Genomic DNA, 23,165 nt, shown 5'->3' with positions numbered 1-23,165 from the left:
TTTTCCCCCTCCTTACAGGCTCTTTCCAGTCCTTTAGTAGGGACTTGTTCACAAACTAATCAGATATATCTTGTTTGTGACTGACTGTACTGCGGGCTGTAGTGTCCAGGGCTTTGTCAAGGGCTTTGTTCTTGCTCTTTACCTGCCGTTCCCTGGGCCAGCCCGGGAGCAGACAGGAGAAAGGACTCTTACTTCTCAACAGCCAGCCACCTGGGTCTGGGAAGGGTGTCACTGATATGCTCTTACAGAGCTGCCATCTGCTTTATGAGAAGGAGCGCGGCCAGGTCAAGAGGAAGGACAAGAGGAAGGGGGGCGTACAGGCAGAGAGAGAGAGGGGGATGTTTAGACCTGCAGTTCCGCCCCTTGTCCCCCTCTTCCTGGGAAGTGGTCCGCCTGCAGAGCCTGCTTCTCATCGCTGATGTTTTACCAGGCTTGTAATTTCATGTTCGTTCTCACAGAACAAAAAATGTAATTGCACAGTCCCTCCCACACTGCACTCATCATCGCCTACTGGGGCTGACTCGTTTCCTGTTTCATGCTTGCTTCAGCACTTCATTTTTACCTTTTGCAGCTTATCCTTTCCAGACCCAGAAGCAATTCAGTGCCACACTGCATTTTCTGGTAGCTAACCCAAGAACTCCCTGAGTTTTGGGGTTTTAGAGCTTGGGGTGCTGCATCGGCTTTGGTTTTAAGGTACTAGAGGAAGCAGCTTTGTAGCATTTCCAGAAACAGGATCATTATCAAGCTGGCAGTGGCTCTGGGGCACGAATTTCAGAGGTTTCTGCTTCATCAAGATTTAGATCTGAAGAAAAACAAAGCTCTGAGGGATTTTCACTTGCCTCAGAAGAAATCATGCTGAGAGTTGTATGTCAAGGTCACTCAATCATCCCAGCCCCCTCCACTCCTTCTCATCACATGGCCTGCTTGTAGTCAGGAAAGAATTAAAGGAGGGCCATGGATTGATTTTTCCCAAGGAAATCCTCCTGGGAGATAACCTGTGTGAATGCCTGGGCAGAGCCAGGCAGAGGTCCCAAGAACAGGGCTGAACCTAACAAAAATCCTCAGAGGCAGGAGGCAGGGCTGGCTGCCCTAACAGTAAATTGTATCAGCAGCTTTGGTTTCATGTGGTTGCAAGCAGTGCAGAAACCCAAAAAAGGCTTTCCCCAGGCTGAAACATTGCAAAAAAAAAGGACTGAGATAAAAGCTGCAGATTAGTACCTTGCTTTGGGGCAAAGACAGGCTATCCTGACCTGATGGATGCAGTGTTTGGTTGGGTTTTATGCATGGGGTTACTGATGTGCTAGTTTGTAATAAAACAGGTTTCAGCAAAAAAAAAGAGAGAAATCTCTCCCCTAATGATGTAAAATCTGCCTTCAAAGTAGGAGATGGGCTGCCTTGTCAGCTGGGGCAATTTGGCTTATCAGATTTATTAACGTGCTTGTCGGTAATACACATTTTATTTGATGCTGTAATTTGTTTGCAGCACAAAGTCATCTTGTTTAATAAGCTGCTGAGGCCTGGGCAGAGGGAGGGGATGGAGTTTTTAATCAGTGCGTTGGGAAGAGAGTAAGCGCGGAAACTGTGTGTGTCAGTCAGGAGCCATGCACAGTGTCTAGTCTGTTTGAACGCTTCCTATAGCAACAGCAATCAGGAGGCTTCGAAGCAGCGCTCAACACATTTGGGAATTTTTGTGCTTTCATAGCAGTGCACTGTCTCAGTCTCCAGTGCAAGACATTGGATGGCAGGCAGCACCCTGGGGGGAGCCCTGTTAGACAAACACACACAACACACCCACTCACACAAGCTGCATATGATCTCTTTGTGTTATGGCAGTGCATGCACTGTACGTGCAGATGACCAATTTGGCATGTCCTCACTGGTCTCTGTTCTCCCCTTACTGATGCCTCTGCCCTACTGGATTGCAGGCTCTCTTGGACCATCTAGCTTCCAGCATGTGTTGCAGGGCCAGAAAACCATGAGGCAGGGCTCTGCTAGCAAGCTCTCCACCAACCCTGCCTTTTTCTCCTCCCCATTTATCTCTTCAAATCTATCATCTATCAAGAAATACTGCACAAACTGCAGAACGTGATTTTTGATATTAGTTGTTTTAGTCAGAGAATTATCCACAGCAGGGGCAACATAAAGAACTAATGAATAGCTGTCCTGTCATTCAAAAATCCACAGCACAGACCATTTGTCTTCTCCAGCAGTGTTCATCACAGTCCAGTGAGGTCCAGCTCTCAGGAAAAGGGATGTGCTGGAATGGTCCCCTCTTCTCAGGGACTTACCTTGCTTCTCATCTTCCTATGGTTCCTCAGCACACCACATACTTGTCTCCTAGAGCCACACTGGCAGTATATGAGAAAGGCAAAAATACCAGGAAAACTGGCCACAAAAGAGTCTGAAGAGATTTCTTTTCTCCAAAGATGAGTTGTAGGTGGTTGCTACCTTTGGATCTAAGTATGAAGCACATGGGAATTAAAACAGGTTTGACTAAGTTTCTCAGAAAAACACAACTGATTAAAGAAAGAAAAATTGTTGAATAAATGTATGTAACATGAACAAGCAAACCCTCACGCTTGGCCATCTTATACACCACCAGCTGATGTTCAAGGCTTCAGGCTCCTGGCCAGCCTGGAGCTATTCCTTTGTTCAGCTGGCATGGGTTGTGTGTATTATCTCAGCTGCACATATGAAAGAGCAGAGGGACATTGGCCCTTACATTTGGGGCTGCCTACATAAGCCCGTTTAAACCATGCACTGCAGGCCTAGGGAACCTGACCACCAGCTACAGACAGCTTGCAGTTTTTCCAGGGATCAGCATGGGGTATAGAGCCCCAGGTGGCTGGAGCAGCGTTGCCAACCCCAGGTGGCTGCTGGTGCTGATGAAGCAGGGCCAACTTCCAGGACAGAGGTTCCAGTGATGGCAGCTACTGCTGTCACAACCAAGGCAATTTTTAAGGGAAGATGAAGTTCTGCAAATTTTGAGTCTGGTAAACTAAGATTGGTCACACGAAGAAGTGTAAGTTAGGGAGATTGAGACCAAAGCCAAGCACCCAAATTTTAGTTCCTGCCTACATACCAACCAATGAAATTATAAAAGAGGCAGAATTTAAAAAGTGGATAGGCATCCAAAACTCCTCCAGCACCTTTGTGAATCTAATCACTGATGTGCTGATGCTTAACTAGACTTAAGTTCCTGACTTCAGGCATTCGGGATTTGAAACTTTGTCTTGCTTCTTTTGATTTAGGGGGACTTACTTGAGCAATTGCAATTTTGCCTAGAAAAAAAATGTATTTGTTTCTATGTAATAGTCTCTTAAGATCATTTATATGCAGAGCAGAAAAAATTTTAGCACATCAGATTTTTACTAAGTAAGGAGATGAGAATAACCATGTTTACTTTGCATTCTGAGTCACAATAGATTGGGCTGTATAGCTGAAGGTATGGGACATTGAGCACTGGGTGTGATGGCAGAACAGCACCAGCAGGGAACTCTAAACAGTGCCATAAGTTCACTCCCTGAGAGTGATTTGTCCACGTTGTTACACTTTCCACACTCCTCCTGAAAGCTACGGGAACTTTTATGAGAGGGTGGTGTGAAGTCAAAGTCAGTCTGTTTCCAAATTGAAGAGTGTTTGTCACTAGGGATCAGCAATAAGCAATGCAACTCTTTTGCCTGTATGTTAATACAAGGCACTGGGGAAATGTCTGCATATTTTTTCATACATACTATGAGTTAATTATTACCACAAGACTTTTCTTTAAAGTCATACTGAAAATATTTTCCCTAAGAAAACAGCAAATTACTGGAAAAGCAAATAAATCAGTGTTTAAAGACTTGTTATCTTACCATCCTTGCCACAACTGGCTTCTGCAAACTCTGATGATGGATGAACACATTAGAACTGCACGTATTTAAGGCACTACAGGCTTTTCAGTGCCAGGAACTTAAAGTACATTGTCAAGTTATAAATCATAGGCCAAATTTGTGCCTCAACATCATGCACTCCAAGCAACTCGAATGGCAGTATTATTTTTAAGTCCTTGCATGTTTCTAATGAAATATTAGGTTTGGTTTTAATTTATGTTTTCACCATGTTTGTCTGTTTGCATTTTGCTCAGCTTGAGCAGCGAAACTAGGAGGTACATTTCCAAATATATCTCATTTCTGCTTATACATGCTAACTGTGTTTGACTTGCAAGTATCTCAGGGAAATGTTAATTTAAAACATTTTGGGAGAAAGAATTTCTATTATATTGGGCTTAATTGTTTTTAAAACAGCTTGGGGGTTTTTTTTCATTTTATAAAATTTCAAACTGGAATTAAAATGTCTTCTTAGCCTTCTCTTGGGATGTGGGACAAACCCACCCCTTCCCTGCTTAGTCTTTCCTTGTGCCCTACACATTCCACCTGCCTGTCCTCTCTGACCATACTCCATGGAGCTTTTTGTTAACACTTGCCTGCAACTCTTTCTACCTGCACGTGTTGCAGAACACAACAGTCACCTCTGAACTGGTACTTTGATTCTGTCTCTGTTCTGGTTAAGACACATGTATTCTTTCGTTAGGTGCAAAATTCCCCATTAAATGGACTGCGCCAGAAGCAGCACTGTATGGAAGATTCACAATAAAGTCAGATGTGTGGTCTTTTGGGATCCTACTGACAGAGCTGGTAACAAAAGGGAGAGTGCCATACCCAGGTAAGAAAACAGTCCTACTTCACTTGGAAAAAGGAATGAGAATGAGCCATATGCTTAAACTGGAACATTTGTTTATATTCACTGAGCTCAAATGAGGATGGTTATAATGCATAAGTTCTGTGTATGCTTGGAAACAACTCTAACTGAAAACTACTGTGCAATGGTCATTATAAAAATGACAAGGGGACAATTCAACATATTCATTTCTAATTTTGTAGTTGTTCTCAATTCAATTAATGTAATTTCTAGACAACTAATGAAAGCAATATAAAATTACTATATTCTGGGGCAAATAACTCTCCATAACATTGCATTCGCTTTAAGATATCAACAGTTAAACTCCCAGAGAGGCCTTACTCCATTTCTTCTGTCAGTCTGGCTCTCTGCAAGGTTTGATGACAAGGTCTAAACATCTGGTATTATCAAATCTCTTTTTTATAAACTCTTAAATTTCAATCCTTGCTTTTGAGAGGGACGGAAAGGAAAGAAAATAATTCTGCAGTGTGCAGGCCAGAGCTCATAGCAGGGTCACAGCGGGGCTAAATTCTCTGCATGGGGGAACCAGAGGCCTCATGGCTCTTTGTTGAAACCCTGCCAAGTATCCGATGGATTAAGATTTGTAGGAGGGGGTGATTGGATCTGCCTATGCAGAAAGAGCTTTTGATTCTGTTGCCCCCCTGAAGATTGTAGGCATTCAAGTGAAAAGGAGAGGGGTGAGGTGAAAGTTGTCCATTACATAGAAAAGAATTCAATCCCTTCATTTTCTCATCTGCGCAGATACTAACAACAGGGGATGCCCTGCATCTGAAGATGTATATAGCTGCATTTTTATTCTTTTTATAAAAAAAAAAATTCTCTAAATACTCAACTGTGCACTGCAGGTGAATTAATGGAAAGTGCCCTACAGCAGTTTCAATGTTCCAGCCTGTGCTGTGATTAAGCAGTCAGTTCCGTATATCAGATTGAGCAGGAGTAGCATCAAGGTGGAGTTCTGTTTCCTGTGGTATCTCATGCCACTTCAGAAGCCTGAACTCTGCAAAACTCATGTCCCAGACTTTCACTAGGAATGTCAACTTTGCTAGCACCGAACAGCCAGTAGCTGATATTTGGGTAGAGAATATGGGGACTGAAAGGCATCTCATGATCAGAAGTGAATTCTGGCTTGATTAACAGTGAGCAGCTTAGCGAAGCTGAGACCACAGAATGAGGTAACAGAAAACAGTTTCTGTAGGAGGGATGAGTCCCTCTGTAGAGTTAAGGTGATTTTTTTCCCCTGAGCTCCATATTGGTGGGGCAAAGATGCTTAGTGACTTAACCATCTGCCTTATCACGTGCATGAGCACAAACAGACACGCACACATGCAGGGAAAATACCATTTCACATGAAAATGACAATTTAAGCCCCATGTTTACTCACAAGTTTGTAGCTGAACACAGTGTTGGCTTTGGATGTCTGCACTTCACAAATGTTTCTTTCCCTCCCTAAATGAAAAAAGTCCACTGGATCTGCATTTAAGTGCTTGCAATACATAACTTCTTGTGGGAGTCATGACAGTAATCTCAGGCATGGGCTGTGTCCTGAAATTCTGGACAGTTTTATTACGTGGCAATTTGAGCACATCAAAGACAACCAGCAGCATCTCTCCTCTTTCAGCACAGTCCTCCCCCTTCATCCCTCACTGCATAAAGCCCTCACACACCAAAAGTCCTTCCAGCTCACTCTCCCCCACCTGCACTGGAAAGACATGAAGTAGCTGGAAGCAATTTTTTGTGTGTTACATATCACAAAGTCAGCAATTTTCTGGACAGTCATGTACTGCTTTGGTTACACACTGCCTGTGCCCTATGCCAGGGCCATTCCTCGTTGCCGGGACTCCCAGATTGCTCATCCGGAAGGCCTTAACCATTCCCATGGCCACCATCACTCCCCTCTGTCAGTTTTACCTAAGGGCAGCCTCTATTTTACATTTGAATTTCCAAAGTCTTTACAGATTTCAATCCAGTCTCAGTCCCCAGACCCTAACTGGGAAAGTTTTTATGGATTGAGGCAACAGTGGAGGGGAACTGAAGCCTTCTCAGAAGGTTCTGGTTTTGCATGTGGGCTGAAAAGAGGGTTCAGACTTCCCAAAGTGACAAAGGCCTCCTGAGGTCTGTAGAAAAGACTATCTTCCCCTGACATAGAAAGGACCATCCATCTTCTGCTACATGCTGGGAAGAGGAAGGACCTCATGGAAGGACAAAGTTTCATGAATACGTGTCCCTGTCTGAGGCGTGGAGTAGGGTTCAGATGCACCCGCAAGACTTTTTCTGCCACTGTGGCATGGCTTGCACAAGGAGAAAAAGATGAGATTTCAATCACCCTGAGAAGCAAGACTCAGGCATCTTCACCCAAGTAGACAACTTATAGGTGACAGAATGCAGTCTGTTGGCACTGCCAGCCACTTTGGCACCCGAGGCGTGTGGATTTACGAGCTCTGAAAAGCATCAGTCTTGAAACAAAGAGGATCATGAACTGTCACTCTGCTGTAATATCCAGTTTCTGAAACAGATGTGGGCATGTTGTCCTGATGTTCCTGCTTACAACTTGTAGCAGGCTGGGGGAGGAGCAGGGAGAGGCCCTCAGACAAAGGGATTGCTCTCTTGCTTGACAAGCTCTTAGTGCCTGGAGAGGTTATTTATAGCACACACCCTAGTTCTGGTGTGGTACCCATGCCCCCAGGTCACTGTACCTTATGCCTTCCAGTGCCTGGAATCAGGCATTGTTTTAAACTTGTGTAGAAGGATGGAGAAGTATAATGAGGAGGACAGAAGGAGAAAGCAGGCAGTTTATAGGAGGGAAACAGAATGGGTAGAACAAAACTTAACATGCTTTGTCCCCAGGATTTCCTGTCCTGATGCCCCATTTTGGAAGAGAGGCTGGAGCAGTGGTGAGATATATGAGCAGTAAAGGTTTTGTTAACAGAGATGAAGATCAAGCTAGAGTTCCTAATCAAGCCTTGCCCCAAGCCCCATAGCTCCCACAAGCAAGACCAACTTTCTGATAGGTGTCCTCACGTTCATGTTTCAACTAAGCCTGTTTTACTGTCAGTGGTCATAATGGACCGCTATGATAACTAATTTACGTGGGGGGTTTTATGCTTTCTTATTCTTTTCACAAGGCAGCAGATTGAAATAAGCAACTTTCATGGTCTTTCTAGGCATTCATATTTTCATTGCTGGGATTAATATTTCCATTATTACAGTGGGAAAATAAAAAATAGATATGGGCAGAGGAGGAGACAAGTTTAATAAAGTAGTCGGCTTGTTGAACTTTTTCAGTGTCTGTTTCTTTCCCTTTGACAAATGCCCTTTGGATTTTAGTTTGTTTTTTGTTTTAATGGAGTTTAAGAGTAGGAGGCTGAATTTCTCTAGCAGCAGTCAGAGAATTTGTGGGGTTTTAACATGCTGCCTTTTGGATAGCCAAAAATCTCAGATGCGCTGAACAAGCACCTCTGAACTTGCCCCTTCTGCTTTCTGCTGCACTTGTCACATCAAGAGCATTTACATTTTATGTCTGTTGTGACAGCCACCATGGTGCAATCCACATTGCTGCCTCTGGCCAAGCAGGTCTTTGAGCCTGGGCTCCAAGCAGCCCTGCAGTCTCTGGGGAGCTGTGTTCAGCCTCCACATCTCTGGGGGAAGCTGAGCCACAGGTGCCAGAGAGCACATGGTGCCCAAGCCTGAGGCCAAGTATGTATCAGCAAGCCAACATATGTGTGTGTGTAGCATCCCCATGGATGGTAGACGAGGAGTTGAGAAAGATGTGTTCTCAGCACACAACATAGATAAGATCAGGTGTGTTTCTTTGTAAGCAGGAAAGTTCCAGTCACAAATGCTGTACCATCTATTACACCAAGCATATGATTACTTATTTTAAAAAACAAAACCAAAACAAAGAACAGATATTGACAGTCTAGCTTTGTGGGTGCTTTGAGGATAAGGAAATGTTGGGTGTTTTCAGGCCTTAATTTCTAAATGAAGTGATATGACTTCTGGATTTTTAAAGCTTGTTACTACTTTTCCACAGAAATAACTAGGTTCACATTGTTATCAGTAAGAACAGCATTATGCTCCAAAGGTTGTCTTCCCTTAGGAGCAGCTTTCCTGTTCCCTTCAGTGCACTGTATTAGTTTGATCATTGGTCTGAAAGCATGCACTGGGTCTAGAAAGAACATCATTCTCAGCCTAGCAGAAGAAAGCAAGAATAAAGTGGTTTGAAACCATCACTCTCCTCGCTGGGCTTCACATGGCCAAAAGTAGTCTATATAGCTCATTAGCTTTGTATGTGGGGACTCTGCCTTGTTACAGTAATGTTTCTGGTCCTCTGGAAGAGCAGCATTGCCCAGATCTGTGCTATTTGCACGTCTGTTGTGCTCCATCTAATCAAGCTGCTCAGAGCACTCCAAAGCAATTTCCAGTGTTTTCTTTAGCCACAAATGGAAACTTCACATCCTCTTTTGTGTCACAGTAACTCTTAAAGTAACTCTTAGAGCCTGTAACTTAAAGTTACTACAACGTTTCTATGAAAAGCCAAGCACTATTGAGTTTCTGTCCCCAGTCCATACAAGCAGTAGATTTTTATTGTATTGTGCATTAAAGTGGCCATATCCTGTGGCATCCTAAGATTATTGGAGGCTCCACTAATAAAGCTGAGTGGTGTGAGGTTATTTGATTTTTGGTCTTCTCAGAGAATTAAAAGGCTAATGGAAAAGCCATTTTTTGGAAACAGGATGTTTTCTTCTTGGATCAAACTGTAATTCTAGAAACATCATGAGCATAAACTGGTTTTTCATAGATTTGTAGACTTCATAGAATAGCTTGGGTTGGAAGGGACCTTTCAAAAGTTAACTAGTCCAATCCACCTGCAATAAGCAGGGACATCTTCAGCTAGATCAGGTTACTCAGAGCCCCATCCAACCTGGCCTTGAACGTTCATAGGGTTGGGGGCATCCATGACCTCTCCAGGCAACTTGATCCAGTTTTTTCACCACCCTCATTGTAAAAAAACTTTTTTCTTATATATAATCTAAATCAACTCCCCTTCATTTTAAAACCATTACCCCTTGTCCTATTGCAAGAGACTCTGCTAAAAATGTTGTTCCCATCATTCTTATAGGACCCCTTCAAGCACTGAAAGGCCACAATAAGGTCTCCCTAGATCCTTCTCTTCTCTAGGCTGAACAATCCTGATTTTCTCACACGTTTCTCATAGGAGAGGTGATCGATCCCTCTAATCATCTTCGTGGACCTTCTCTGGGCTTCCTTCAACAGGTTGATGTCCTTCCTTCCTGTGTTGAGAACCCCAGAGCTGGATGCAGTACTCCACATGGGGTCTCACCAGAGCAGAGGGGCAGAATCACCTCCCTCGACCTGCTGGCCATGGTGCTTTTGATGCAGCCCAAGACACAGTTGGCTTTCTGGGCTGCACGTGCACATTACTGGTTCATGTCCAGCCTCTCATCCACCAGCACCCCCAAGTCCTTCTCAACAGGGCTCTTCTCAGTCTATTCACCCTCCAGCCTGTATTGGTACCAGGGATTGCCCCAACCCAGGTTTTAAGGGGTCTAGAAGCATACTGCAAGCAGAATGTCATTTATTATTTACTAAGAGTTGAAACTCTTGAGTATTCATTAGGAGAGAGGAGTTGTACAAATGCTCAGATATTCTCTGTGAGGTGTTAGAAGTGCAGATACGACAGGCTCCTGCTATCAAAAGAGAAACACTAAAACTTGCTTGATAAGATAAGTGAATCTATAGAATAAGTTTGTAAACATCACTAGGCCTTTTAAGAGGTAAAATGTGTACCTGAAGCACTGTTATAAGTCCGACTAATAATCCAACAGATTTAGGGGAAAAAAAGTCTTTGAAACTTCTTTTTTAAATTAGCAGCACATGTCAAAACCAACAGAATTTCTTTGGCAAATCCTAGGTGCTTCAGCCCTTGCTGGATATATGAATTCCAGTAAGGAAAATGAGGATTACTTGGTTTAGTTTCATATCTGGGTTTTACTGTGAGGGAAGGGAAAAGAGAAAGGAAAAGAAGGGCATTTTCCTGGATTAAACCATGATAAGAAAACCTGGCTTGACTCACTTTCCAGGGACAAAAAAAATTACTATGATTTCAGACAGCAATGTTTCTTTCATGTTCTTTTTTCTATCTTTTTGTTAAACAAAGGGAAGTGAAGGGCTGTTTATGTTTTTCCTCCCCCCTCTGTTTCCTCAGGGTTTTTCTTCCAGTACACAGTTCCTTATCAGGTTTCAGAGTGTGCTTTGCAGCACTGAGTAAAGCACTGGGTAAAAATACCAAACATTTGATATCTTAGAACAACAAATCAGTTGGGAAGAAGCTTTTCTGCTGCTGTTGCTTCCATCCATGTTGTATTTAAAGGCATATTGCCAAAATAAAAACAAAGAATGCAGTTTGCTAGTATTTTTAGGTATATACAATAGATGAGGTACTAGTAACAGTTATTTTCATAGCCGTTATATGTAAGGGAAGCAAAACACAGCAGAAGTTCTTACCCCAAAATATGAGGCAATTCAGCTGATTCAAAGACAAGGATATGAAAAAAGGATGCAGATTTTTGTTCAAAATGCAAATTTATAAAACTAATATTGAGAATACAATGTGAACAAAATGCCCATGTTTTTTCTCACAGCATCTTGAAACCAGCAAGGCCAGAGAGTTTGGGTTGATGCTGCCTTGAGTTGGTGATGACTAACAGACCACTAGTGTTGTTTTGTAATTTAATGAAAAAGTAAAATACCTTTGAAAATGTTTTTGTGGGATAGTGAAAAACACCCAAACATTTGCTCAGTGTGTGGCAAGCTTATCTGGTTTGTTATGAGCCTCTGTGACCTAACAACATCAGTTTGGAGACAATAATAGAAAAGAGCCTTAACTCTATGCAGGATCTGATGTCTGCAGAGAACAGTTATCGCTCTATATTCATCATTTTGAAGTCCTAACCACGGTCTACTTTAGATGCCATACAAACTGTTTGCTCCTACTTATAAACATCTAACACCAAAAATACAGTGGATGGATGCAGGTGATAAATGAAATACAAGAAACCAGTGCTAAAGTGTTGGTCTACAGGTTAGGAAACACTGTAAATTAGTAATCTAATCTTTCTTTTTGCAATTATCACTGCTAAAGACCAAATCCAAGGATACAGCCAAGTTACCAGCCTAAATGCTATGTAGTGTAAGGATATTATTCCCTGCCATGGTTTAACCCCAGCTGGCAATTTAAGTGCCATGCAGACACTCGCTCACTCTCCCTGCCCCCACCAAGGCTGGATGGGGTGGAAAACTGGAATAAAGGTAAAACCTTTTCTTCTACCTTGAAAGGGTAATATCCTCCTGCTGATGTCCATCCAAGAGGTTGAGATAAAAACAGTTAATAATTGAAATAAAGTATAATACATTAATAATTTTAATGAAAGTGAAAAAGAGAGGCATGAAAGCCAAGGAAAACAAGGGATGCACAATACAGTTTCTCTCAGCTTCTTGTGCACCTCCTCACTGGCAGAACATGAGAAACTGAAAAGTCCTTGACTTAGGATAAACACTACTTATCAACAACTAAAACATCTGTGTGTTATCAACATTATTCTCATACTAAATCCAAAACACAGAACTGTACCAGCTACTAGGAAGAAAATTAACTCTATCCCAGCCAAAACCAGACATTGCCACTAGTCGAAGTGTAGAGTAGACAAATGAATCTGTATCGAAGAGGGTGGTTGAATTATTCCTAACAAATAAGTTTTCAAAAAATACAAGGTAGAGAGAATTCCCTGGCCCTTGAAGGTGGGACAAGGAAATTCTTCAAGAGGACAACCCGAAAGAAGAAAGTGGAGGATTCACAAGGAAGGATGGTGTCATGGAAGCCAGGGAGAGGATAAGCTAACAGAAAGTGCAACATAGAGGTTCTGGTTTCTAGATTTGGTCTTGGAGAAACTTAAGTATCCCTGCTGGTTCTCCTGCAGAACTGCCTGGCAGGACCCAGTAAGTCAGGGGAGTGAAGCCTACCAATATTTTTCTGCAGAGGACTGGGGCAAGGCTTGCCAACTGTCAAGCCACAAAGCTTGCAGTCAGCATGCATGTTTCTCTGAAACACCTCTGCATACAGTGCCAATCTTACCTTTGGTACTGTTAAAAAGCCAAAGGAATTACTAGAAAAGATATGTAAACTAAAGCTGAGGTTGACTGCAATTAATGAAAAGCACCTCAGCACAGGAATCAAGGGTTGAAGGGATTGTATAGAAAAGACAAGGTAGCAAAGGGCCTGGCCTGCCTCTTAGAGACAAGCAAGATGAGCCACCATCCCTGGACATATTTAAAAGACTGTAGATGTGGCACTTAGGGATGTGGTTTAGTGGTGGACTTGGCAGTGTTAGGTTAACAACTGGACTTGATGATCTTAAGAGTCTTTTCCAACCGAAATATTTCTGTGATTCTGTGACAGTAATGTAACTTTTTACCTTTTTGAGAGAGAACTGTGGTTCTGCAATGGAACTGTTTTGCTTGGTATGTGACTTGTCTTCTGAGCAACTTTGCTCTCTTCTGGGATGGAACAGTGGAATGTGATAGAAACAATATTAACCAGCTCACATGGAGAGAGGGCAAATCAGCAGCAATAAGCTTCTGAACTGACATTGAGGGCAATGTTGCTGGACATCTCTGGCAGCCCAGAGTGGCAGTTTGTGTTGAAGTTCCTGAAGCATGACCTTACAGAATGCTTCCAGAAAGGCCCACACTCAGTGTGAGGGTTTCAAAAATTTATCCTAATTTCTTTAATTTTGAATTTTCTATTTGTTGCAATGGATTTATTTTCCTTAAGCGTTTTACATAATATATTTCACAACTACTGCTGTTGGAGAGGGAAAGCACCAAATCCTGCCCATTGTGAGTAAGCCAAGAGGGTAAACATGGGAGCAGCATTTTGCTCATCACTGGATCCTAAAACCCTCTACTGAGAAACAAAATAATCCAGGTTACCTTGAAGTAGATGAAGAGCTGAAACAGGACATTGGGGTGGTTTTGTTTCATTTGTCTTAACCAAAAGAAATAAGTATGATTGAGAAAACCTCGTATAGATATAATTATACTTGAGTTCATTTTCCTGTAATTTAACTGTGGATTTGTATGTCCTTTACAGGCATGAATAACCGTGAAGTCTTGGAGCAAGTAGAACGAGGTTATCGGATGCCATGTCCTCAGGACTGTCCCATCTCCTTGCACGAGCTTATGATTCACTGCTGGAAAAAAGACCCAGAGGAGCGTCCAACTTTTGAATATTTACAGGGTTTTCTTGAAGACTACTTCACTGCAACAGAACCCCAGTACCAGCCGGGTGACAACCTGTAAATCTCTGGTTTTCAGACACTGTCATGAATTACCAGGTGTTTCTCAGCCCTGTCCCACCTGCCCTTTATCTTCCAACTCTGTGATCAGCTTCTCCAGAGTGCAACATCTTCCAGCACCTCAGTGCACAGGAGGGGCTGAAGTTGAGAACTTCCGCAGCCCTTGCCTATGACCACTTGTCCTAATAATCTGAATGTCCTGGATGAAAAGGAGAAAAACACTTGTTTTTTTCTGAATCAAAGACTCCAAAACTGCATTGTATTGATGTTATGTAAACTGCAAAACCTCTGTTCATTGTAAATAGTAACTCAGTGCCAATAACTGATCCTAGTGCTTTCCTTTTTTTAAAATGCAAAACCTATGTGATTTTAACTAGTCTTCTCCTGATTCAACTAAAAGTATTATTTTCCAGAAGTGGCCTCTTTGTCTAAAACATTTTTTTTCATGTTTTAACAAATAAAAAATCAGGACAGGTGTTTGGTTTTTGCTTTTTTATATATAAAATATATATAATATATATACATACCTGTACATACAGTATACGGGTGCTATTGCAAAGGAAACTCATTTGGATTGAATGAATCCTGCTGCAGCAGTACCCAGAAAGCGATAATTTTACTGCAGACATGAAAACACTGGTGGGATTCTGAAAGCCAGTGATCTAATTTTTGGCTTTTGCCAAGCATGATTTTTTTAAATTGGATTGCACTTTTTGTTTATGATTATGTACCTGTAGATGGTTGTAACTTTGCTCTTTCAGGAATCATGTGCTGTATTTACAGTAATGTTTCCAATGTTTGACAAGTGTGTGATGATTTGTTCTTGAAATTAAAACGAACATATTTAAAGCAAGAAAACTACACCATCACCGTTTGAACTGGAAATTGAAACTGCAAGGACTTATTGTATCAAAACATGTATACTGAAATGGTTCAAAAAGATTTATTAAGCAGTGTAACCGCATTCAGATGGTCTTAAAATCATAGCATTTTAGCCATGTCCCCCTGCTAAATTGTTGGTCATGCAACTAGGATTTTTCTGTTTTATGTGTAACATTTTTCCATTGTAAAATAAGTGTGTTAAATGTCCTGTACTGCTAATGAAATTACTTTCTCTGTGTCTGCAAGTTCTCCAGTGGAATTACTATGCACTTCTTTACATTTCATGGGGGATGCACAGAACAAAGTATTACCTTTTCAGTTGTCTGTACCAGCCTTGAAATACTTACGTTTAACCAAAAAACAAAAAAAAATTCATTTCTATTTCTATTGAGTTTTTAATACTGAGTTGCAAATTTTAAAGTCTTAATTACATTTTGTTATGGTTTATTTGCAAGTTTACATTTTAAAACTGTTTAACTTTCTTAATTTAGTAATTAAAAAAAAGGAGCATTTTACATTTGGATAGTTGTTTTTTTGTTTAAACTGTGGAGATAATGGTGGAGATGAGATTAAAAACTTTTCAAGAAGGGGTGTCATGCCATTTGAGGCATCATATTTCATAGGAGTATGCAGACCTATGGGACATCATTTTCCAAATTACTAAGTCAATATGTTTTTAAACAACTGGAGTTCAACTGTAAGGAAGACGGCTGAATGCATAGCTAGTCTCTCATTTTTCTGTTCTACAAACAGTTTGTTCTTTATTAGTTCTGTTGCATTTAACGTGACTACTTTTACATTTACAAGTGTTGCAGGAAAAGATTTTCTATGCCTTGTATTGCTGTTATTGCTTTAAAAGATTGCAGCCGAGTAAGACCTCCCAACAGTTGAAACTTGTTTTTAATTATTTAATACTTAGACTGTGAATTTATATTTTGAAGATTCACACATTTTCTAAAGAGAACCTTTAGTGAAAACTAACCCAATAATGAATTGAGATTCAGAGAACAAATTGTCATTGTTTTAATATTTTCTATACAAAACTTTGACTGAAAATCCTCTTGCAAAGGAGGCTTCCACACTTAGCCTTTCTCAAAGTGTGAATTTATATGGCAATGTTGCTTGTTACCAGATTTCCATGATAAATTGGTTAACGTTTTACATGTAGAGTCTATGAGCAATGTTATGTACATGATATATTCAATGTTGCTGTACCTGTAGCTGTGGAGTACTGAAGAGGCCATGATTCTTGTTGGACTTTTAGCTTCCTCGTAGTACTTACAAAGCAAGTCGTGGTCCTCTTTTTTTTTCCCACAGCTACCCCCCTGCCTTAACACATCCTCCACGGAACTGAGGACTCCATAGTAACTCAGCGGGCCTGGTGAAGCCAAAATGTCACCTACTCAGCCCAGTGCTCGGTGGCAAAGCATGGCCATTCTGCCAAGTTCCTTAGCAGCCTTTGCTGTGACACAAATTTGAGTGCAGTTTCCATCTGTAATGCGGGATGAGCCTAGAACATTAGTTTGCCTATGTTTCTCATTGGAAGTAAGACTCAGATGGGGCATTGTTGGGGTTTTATGGCCTTTATTTCTGATTCTTTGGGTTTGCTGTTCCTTGTATTGCATTCGGTCTATGAGTACCTTGTGGGTCTCTGCCGGATCTCTGCCTGCAGCTGGCTTGTGTGCAGACTGGTGCCACTGTTGAGTGGCAAATCCAGACCATTTCTCATCGGTAGCTCTTCTGCTTCTTTTTATTAATGTTGGGAGTTTTGTTGTTTGGGTTTTTTAATCTCTCAAATAAAAACATTAGCAAAAAATTTAAACAAGGTTGTTAGCATTTTTGCTATAAATTCATAGAAGCCATTTCTTAACACTGTGTATACACCACAAATAGCTGTGTGGTGACTGTAAAGTACAATTTATGAGACTAAGAATTTCCTGTTCCCTCCAGTAATTTTTTAATGTAAGGCTAATAAACTCCAGATAAAAACAAGTGGCCAAATGCTTCCCCCCACTGCCCACCTGACTCCCAACCGATCCAAGGTGCGGTGGTGAAGTTCCAGAAGAGGTCTTTCAGAAGACATCCCAGCAGCTGAAAGGGCTCTGTGGGGTGACACAGGCATCTCTAGGCCAAGTTTAATTCAACACCATTCCCAAGAAAAATGGCAGGCAGAAATGCAACACTGCTGCCAAAGGGACAGCTAGTACAATTATTATATTTCTGTGGGAAGGAAATGATGTGAGACTTGGTCTTCAAAAAAGACCAACGTTTGTCAAAGGCACTAACATGATATTCTTTGGCTTATGTATCGACTTAGTTCTATGTGACACTCTGGTTTTGATTTAATTACCATTGTAGAAAAAACAAAGTAAATACAAAACAGAAAAGTGATTAACTGCTAAAATTACAAGAATAATCACAAACGGAAAATCTGTCTCCAGTGTGAGTGTTTCTCCTGAAGCCTCTAGACTGGAAAGGACTACCTGCAGACCAAGAAGGCAGACTGTAAATGTACTTGACCTTGCCACATAACTTCAAGGTGAGTTGAAAGTTGCTCAGATTTATTTTAATATGCACCATCCTTTTCTCAAGCTCTGCAATAAAAATGCAGTACACTAATGAATGCAACCATATTGTACCCAAGGGGTTTAAGGGCCTCACACAAGGCTGAGCCCAAGTATGCAAGAGCTATTAGGAGCTATACAGTAGCTCCTCTTCTAAAGTGTAGACAATATTCATTCATCAAAGAAGTCTTTTCCTGTCTAATGGGAAATTACCACCAGCAGTGCAGACAAAAGGATATTTATTTTCTCCAGTCTTGTCAGTTTGAGGGTCTGTCTGTCTTTCAAGAATAATTGAAGTCTGTTTGTAGCTCAGAAATCTCATTGTGTTCTGCAGTCTTGGAAAACAGTGATTATAATTTCCTGTGACTCATATGCAGGGATATTTTATCACTGAGGGACTCCTGTCGACTGGAGCAGCATTCTCTGCCATCTTAACTGAAGAAGAGGGCACTTTAGTTTCAAATTTTCCTGCACAGACCAAGCCAGAACCCGTGTCCTTTTAACAGAAAAGGAAAAGAGGCCCCTTGCCAGGATTGCTACTGGAGTAGGGTGCTGATCCCTCCCTCTCAGTGCTTCTAAATTTCTCAGGAGAACTTCTTACAGCTAAAACCAGGTTGCTGAAGTTCATTTTGAATGTTAGGGAGGAAATGCTGAGTTCACTTAAGTCTGTGAGATATTTCTATTGACGTTTAATACAGACACTCTTCTTGTGTGTGTGTGTGTGTGTGTGTGCATTTATCTGTATCTCAAAAGGAAATTCACACACAAAAACATTACACAAACATCAATCCATCTCCATCTCCTTGTATTCCTCCCCTGCAGCTGAATGCTTAACAAAAATGTAAGACCAGGACATGAGTAGATTAGAGGACATAATGGTGTTAACAACAAAAGAGCTTCTCTTTTTTTTTTCTTCTTTTTTTTTTTTTTTTTTTTTTTTTTTGATGGTTCCCACTACATGATCAGTTACAATCCATATTTTCAGGAGAGAGCTGGTAGCAACAAATGCTGCTGCCATGTCCCAGTGATGCTCTGTGTCTCTGGCTACTGCAAAGAGCAACCTGCAGCTGATTTCAGTCAGGGAGAGAAAACATTTCTCCCAAGGGCGCGGCTGCAGTTTGGAGCCTGCGGCGTGCATATGCAGGAGGGCTGAAAGAACTGCCCTCCCAGGAAAAACAGGTCATTAGCTGATAGGCACTGCTTCGTGTCATGGAGAGAGAGAGCCAAAGGTTGCAGCACCAGCTGTGTTCACAGCACCAGCTGTGCTCATAGCGCCTGTGCTTAGTTGTGCCCAGGGATTTGGGTGATGAGATTAGAGCAGGCCGAGGAACATGAACTGCATTTTCTGTTACCTGATGTAAACATCTTCTCTGTTACAGGGTAAATAGTGTATGTTCAAGATGGGGAAAAAAAATCACAGGACTGGTGTGGCCTGTGACTGGAGGGCAAGTGTTGCATCTGCATGACCAGGCCAGATGGAAGTTTGATTGTTTGGCTCATTGTTGGGAATAACTCAGCATTAAGCTCCGTGAATGGCTAAAAGGGCAAAGAGCAAAGAAATGAGATTATCCTCCTTCCTCTACAGCCAGGCTAGAGCTTGCCAAGGGCTCTGGTTTGCTTTTTTTGTGCATAAGCACTTGTTGCTGAGTCCCCGCACCCAGAGCCTTGTGAAGTTTGCTCAGCTACTTATTGTCACAGCTTCACAGAAAATTCCTGAGCCCTGTAATGGATGGATTTTAATCTGGAAAAAGAAAAAAGAATGCAGAGATGCTTTCTGACTGTTGGGGCTCAGCCTCATGCCAGAGGCTTGTCCATAAGCCGTGGAATCCCCTGTGCTTTATTCACTGCTGCAGCTCAGGCTTTGGGCTGCCTCCCAGACCCACTAGGCTGCTGGATTTCCCTAGCTAGAAGATGGTACTCATACAGAAAGGGTTCCTGGTGTTGGAAAAGGTCTGAAGTGGTCCCAGCTCCTGGCACTGTGCAGAGCCAGGGCCACCCCTGCTCCTGGGCCTGGCTTCCAGGAGACAGTGGCAATGTGGAAGGAGCCTGCAGCTTCCTTGGAGGCCCCTTTGACACCCCAAACTGCCATGCTCCTGGCCGAGGCACGGCCATGTAGCTGCTGCTGGGTCTTGGAGTGACTTGGCAGGGACTGTGTTGGTACAGCCTGTAGTCCCAATGACAACAGAGAAACAGACGCTAGATGCTAACTCCTGCTCTCCTAAAAAAAGCAGAGGCAAGGAGCCACATGGGGAATAGCTTTGTATCTTAAAGACAGAGGACTAGGTATGTTGGATCATATGAGAGTTTAAACGTTCCCTCAAATTCTCAGGCCTCCCAAAAGCAGTGTGGCCACCAGCTGAGCTTTGTATATGACTTCATATACATACAGTGTATAAAACACATACCACATATTGAACATTTGCATATGTTACATGTTTTTTGTTCCACTTGGGTGGCCTTCTCCTCCCCCTACCCCCACGTCCTTCCCCATTACTTGCCGATGCAGCTCTCCTCACGTTATTCTAGACATGTCATTTCTGAGAGTCCTGCAGAGACTGGGGGCTCTTTAACTGTCCAATGTTGAGTAGGTAATGATCAATGGATGACTAATTGGAAGCAAGAGGGAATAAAATAGGTATTACTTAGGTTCTGCTCTTAATTAAGAGGATGCATAATGCTGTGGGGAAAATCTTAACAAATGGCAGGAGGGGACTGTGTCATTATGCAGCGTTTAATTAGAAGCACTGCACAAGCTAACATCCAGGTACTGGTTTTTTTCCTTTCAGGTGTCTCTCCAGGGTGTGACTGAAAAATGACAAAGCAAGAGCTTTAAAATAAACTAAGTGGCAAACATTTTTGTAGGCATGTGCCTAGCAATGTAAACAGCAAGAAATAGAAGAAAGCCATGTTTTTCCTCACAATGCAAAAGCAGTGAGGGGCAAGCCAAATGCAGGGAACAGGAGTGAGACCATTATGTGCGTTATGCTGAGGCAGAGGGGATGAAAGGCTCATTGCAATGTCTCCAGGTTAGTTTGCAGCACCAATGTTAAAAGGAGAGCAACATGACAGTGCTTTATTTGAATGGTTGATCATTTGGAAGCAAAATCATTTCGGATTTAGTTCCCTGAATATATAGATGTGGTAGGAAATACGAAAAGCAGCACTTGATACCAACATTATCTTCCTAATGGAAAAAGAAACATTACAATTCCTGAAGGATTAGGAACCACTTCTTAAAAAAAAAAAAGCTCCACGTTAGTTGCCTTCCAATGAAAACACTCGTCTTGCACCTGAATATTAATCTGTACTTTCTATGACAGGCCCAATATGACACATCATGTTTCGCTTGTTAACAATATACAGATGATATAATAACTTTAGAGAGCTCAGAGTTTGATCTGGCTTTCAGTGATGTGCTGGTTTAAAGGTAAACCAGCAGGAGAAATGAACCCAACTCAAAAGAGACCGTAAGTCAGAGTTACAATTTAATTTTAAAAAAATAATACAATAATACAATTATATGGACAAGCAATTGTCCATATAACCCACAAAACCCAGACGTATAACCCAGCACCCTGGGGCACGAACAGAAGGGTGCTCATTGGCCCCCATGCTGAGCCCCATGTGGTCCCCCCGAGTCCAAAGTAAAAAAAGGGGAGAAAAACCTGTCGGTGAGAGTGCTGGTCGCAGTCTGGTCTAGAGTGGTGATCGCAGTCCAGTTGAGGTTCTGGTCCTCCTCTGGATCCGACGAGTGGTACCAGAAGTCCCAAGACCCCAAGATTATATACACTCAAGTTCGAGTGGGGATGCCCGATACCTCCCCCAGGGTGGGGAGTTCCACAATGGGTGATTGTGAGTTGTGAGATATTTTTGGAATCCTTGGTAGCCCGTTAGCAGACATGACCCCTCAAGCTCGGTGTGGAGGTGCTAGTGACTCCCTGGAGGGGAGTTAATATTACCCATAACTATAGCCTGAGGGGTCAGGTGTGCTCTGGGCAGCTGCTGCAAATGGTCTATTGTTAACAGTTCCTGGAAAATGACATAGAGGGTATAGAATACACAGGTTGAGTTATACCCACACAGTGATGAACTGGTCCCAGCAGTTCTAACTAGGACAAGTGAAGTCAGTAGGAAGACTTCAGAAATACAAAAGAGGCCTTCAGAAAGCAATTAGGATGGCCTTAGTTTGGGGGATGAGGGAAGGAGTCTTGAAAAACGCTGAAATAAACTTGAGTATCTGTTCTCCAAGTTTCCTAATCCCAAAACAAGTTAATTGACAGCAGTTTCTACAGCTTTGTGGGAGGGTACTTACATTTGGGCTGGGCCTCAACTCTGCTTTGAAACCCACTCAGCAGATAGTGCTGTTAACAAAGTCAACAGAGTGTGATTTTCAAGCTTTTCTCCCTCTCTTTTCTCAGGCTGTTAATAAAGTACATAAAGCTCAAGTGAGAGGAAACTGTTCCAAATACCTACTGTTTTCTGGGGATTGGCAAGTAAAAGAGGGGACAGAGACTGGTCCTTTGGATGTAGCTGAAGACACCGTTAGGTTTCTAGATTACTGGGCCTAGATTACAAAGGACAGAACTCACAGCCATAACCTTCCCTCCCCTGGACAATGAGTAGCTGTCTACAGGGCTGGTAGGTGGACACTGTTGTTTGCTGGGTGTTACAGACCCACGTCCAGGCTAAGACTTAGCAGAGAACTGAAGACTGTGCATAGCCATTGTTGGTAAGGGAGGCCACTCCACTGCATGAAGGGAGAGGTGTTAGATGGCTTCACAGCAGAGCCTTTTACAAAGAAACCCCACAAAGGTGGGTACTGATACAATGTCCCTGGGGGAGACTGCCTACTGAGTCCCCACGCCCAGCCATGGCTTGCCTGCATTCCCTGGGGGGCACTGCAAACACTACATGTATCCTTCACATAAGCCCCAGGAAGGTCAGGCACTCCTCAGAGGAACTTTAGCTCCCTGCTCTCATCCTGTCTACATTCACCAAGGCCTTGGTTTTGGCTCATGTGTGGCCATGGGCCCCTTGCCACCCTTACCCACTGTGGCTCACAGGTGGCAGCAGAGCAATCTCTGCTCCTGGGCAGGAGGCCGGTGGGAAGGCTGGAGGGAGAGGCAGCAGCCCAAGCCCAGTGTGGTGCAACTCAGGGCTGAGGAAGCCCTGATGAAAATGATAGATGTCATGGTGCAAAGCAGCTGCACAGCGGAGCCACCACGCTTGAGGCCAAGCCAGAGGGATTAAACCTTCAGCTGACTCAAACAACTGTGGCTGTAGTATTCACAGAATGTTCACAGAATGTTCTGAGTTGGAAAGGACCCTCAAGGATCATCAAGTCCAACTCTTCAGTGAATGGCCTGTAAGGGGATGAAACCTACAACCATGGCACTATTGGTACCATGCTCTAACCAGATGAGCTAATCATGCAGCCACTTCAGTCGTAAGCATCTACTGCCCATCACATCTGGGTCTGGCTGAGACAACCAGGGACTGCCTGGGAATTCTGGCAGCAGTGAAGGAAAACTTCAGGATGCTCTAAAAGGGAGACCTGGTGTCCTGCTGATTTGTGCCTTGGTAGAGGATGGAGGAGGGAGGGAAG

General features: G+C 42.6%; 1 protein-coding gene across 5 annotated transcripts in view; it reads left to right on the top strand.

The window, feature by feature from the left end:
• FYN (FYN proto-oncogene, Src family tyrosine kinase) overlaps positions 1-16,818 on the top strand; it is a 143,685-nt gene extending 126,867 nt beyond the window's left edge. For all 5 annotated transcript variants that reach the window (XM_027742126.2, XM_027742125.2, XM_039379781.1 and 2 more), the window contains 2 exons: positions 4,573-4,704; positions 13,910-16,818. In XM_027742126.2, the coding sequence (XP_027597927.1) occupies positions 4,573-4,704; positions 13,910-14,118 (341 nt within the window). In that variant the 3' untranslated portion in view covers positions 14,119-16,818. The remainder of the gene's footprint in view (positions 1-4,572; positions 4,705-13,909) is intronic.
• Positions 16,819-23,165: the final 6,347 nt, after the last annotated feature.

Source organism: Pipra filicauda, unplaced genomic scaffold (assembly GCF_003945595.2).
Source record: "Pipra filicauda isolate LSUMZ 115617 unplaced genomic scaffold, ASM394559v2 scaffold176_size3548034_pilon, whole genome shotgun sequence".
Taxonomy (NCBI): domain Eukaryota; kingdom Metazoa; phylum Chordata; class Aves; order Passeriformes; family Pipridae; genus Pipra; species Pipra filicauda.
The sequence above is the reverse complement of the archived record's forward strand: the minus strand, read 5'-3'. Positions and strand labels throughout refer to the sequence as shown.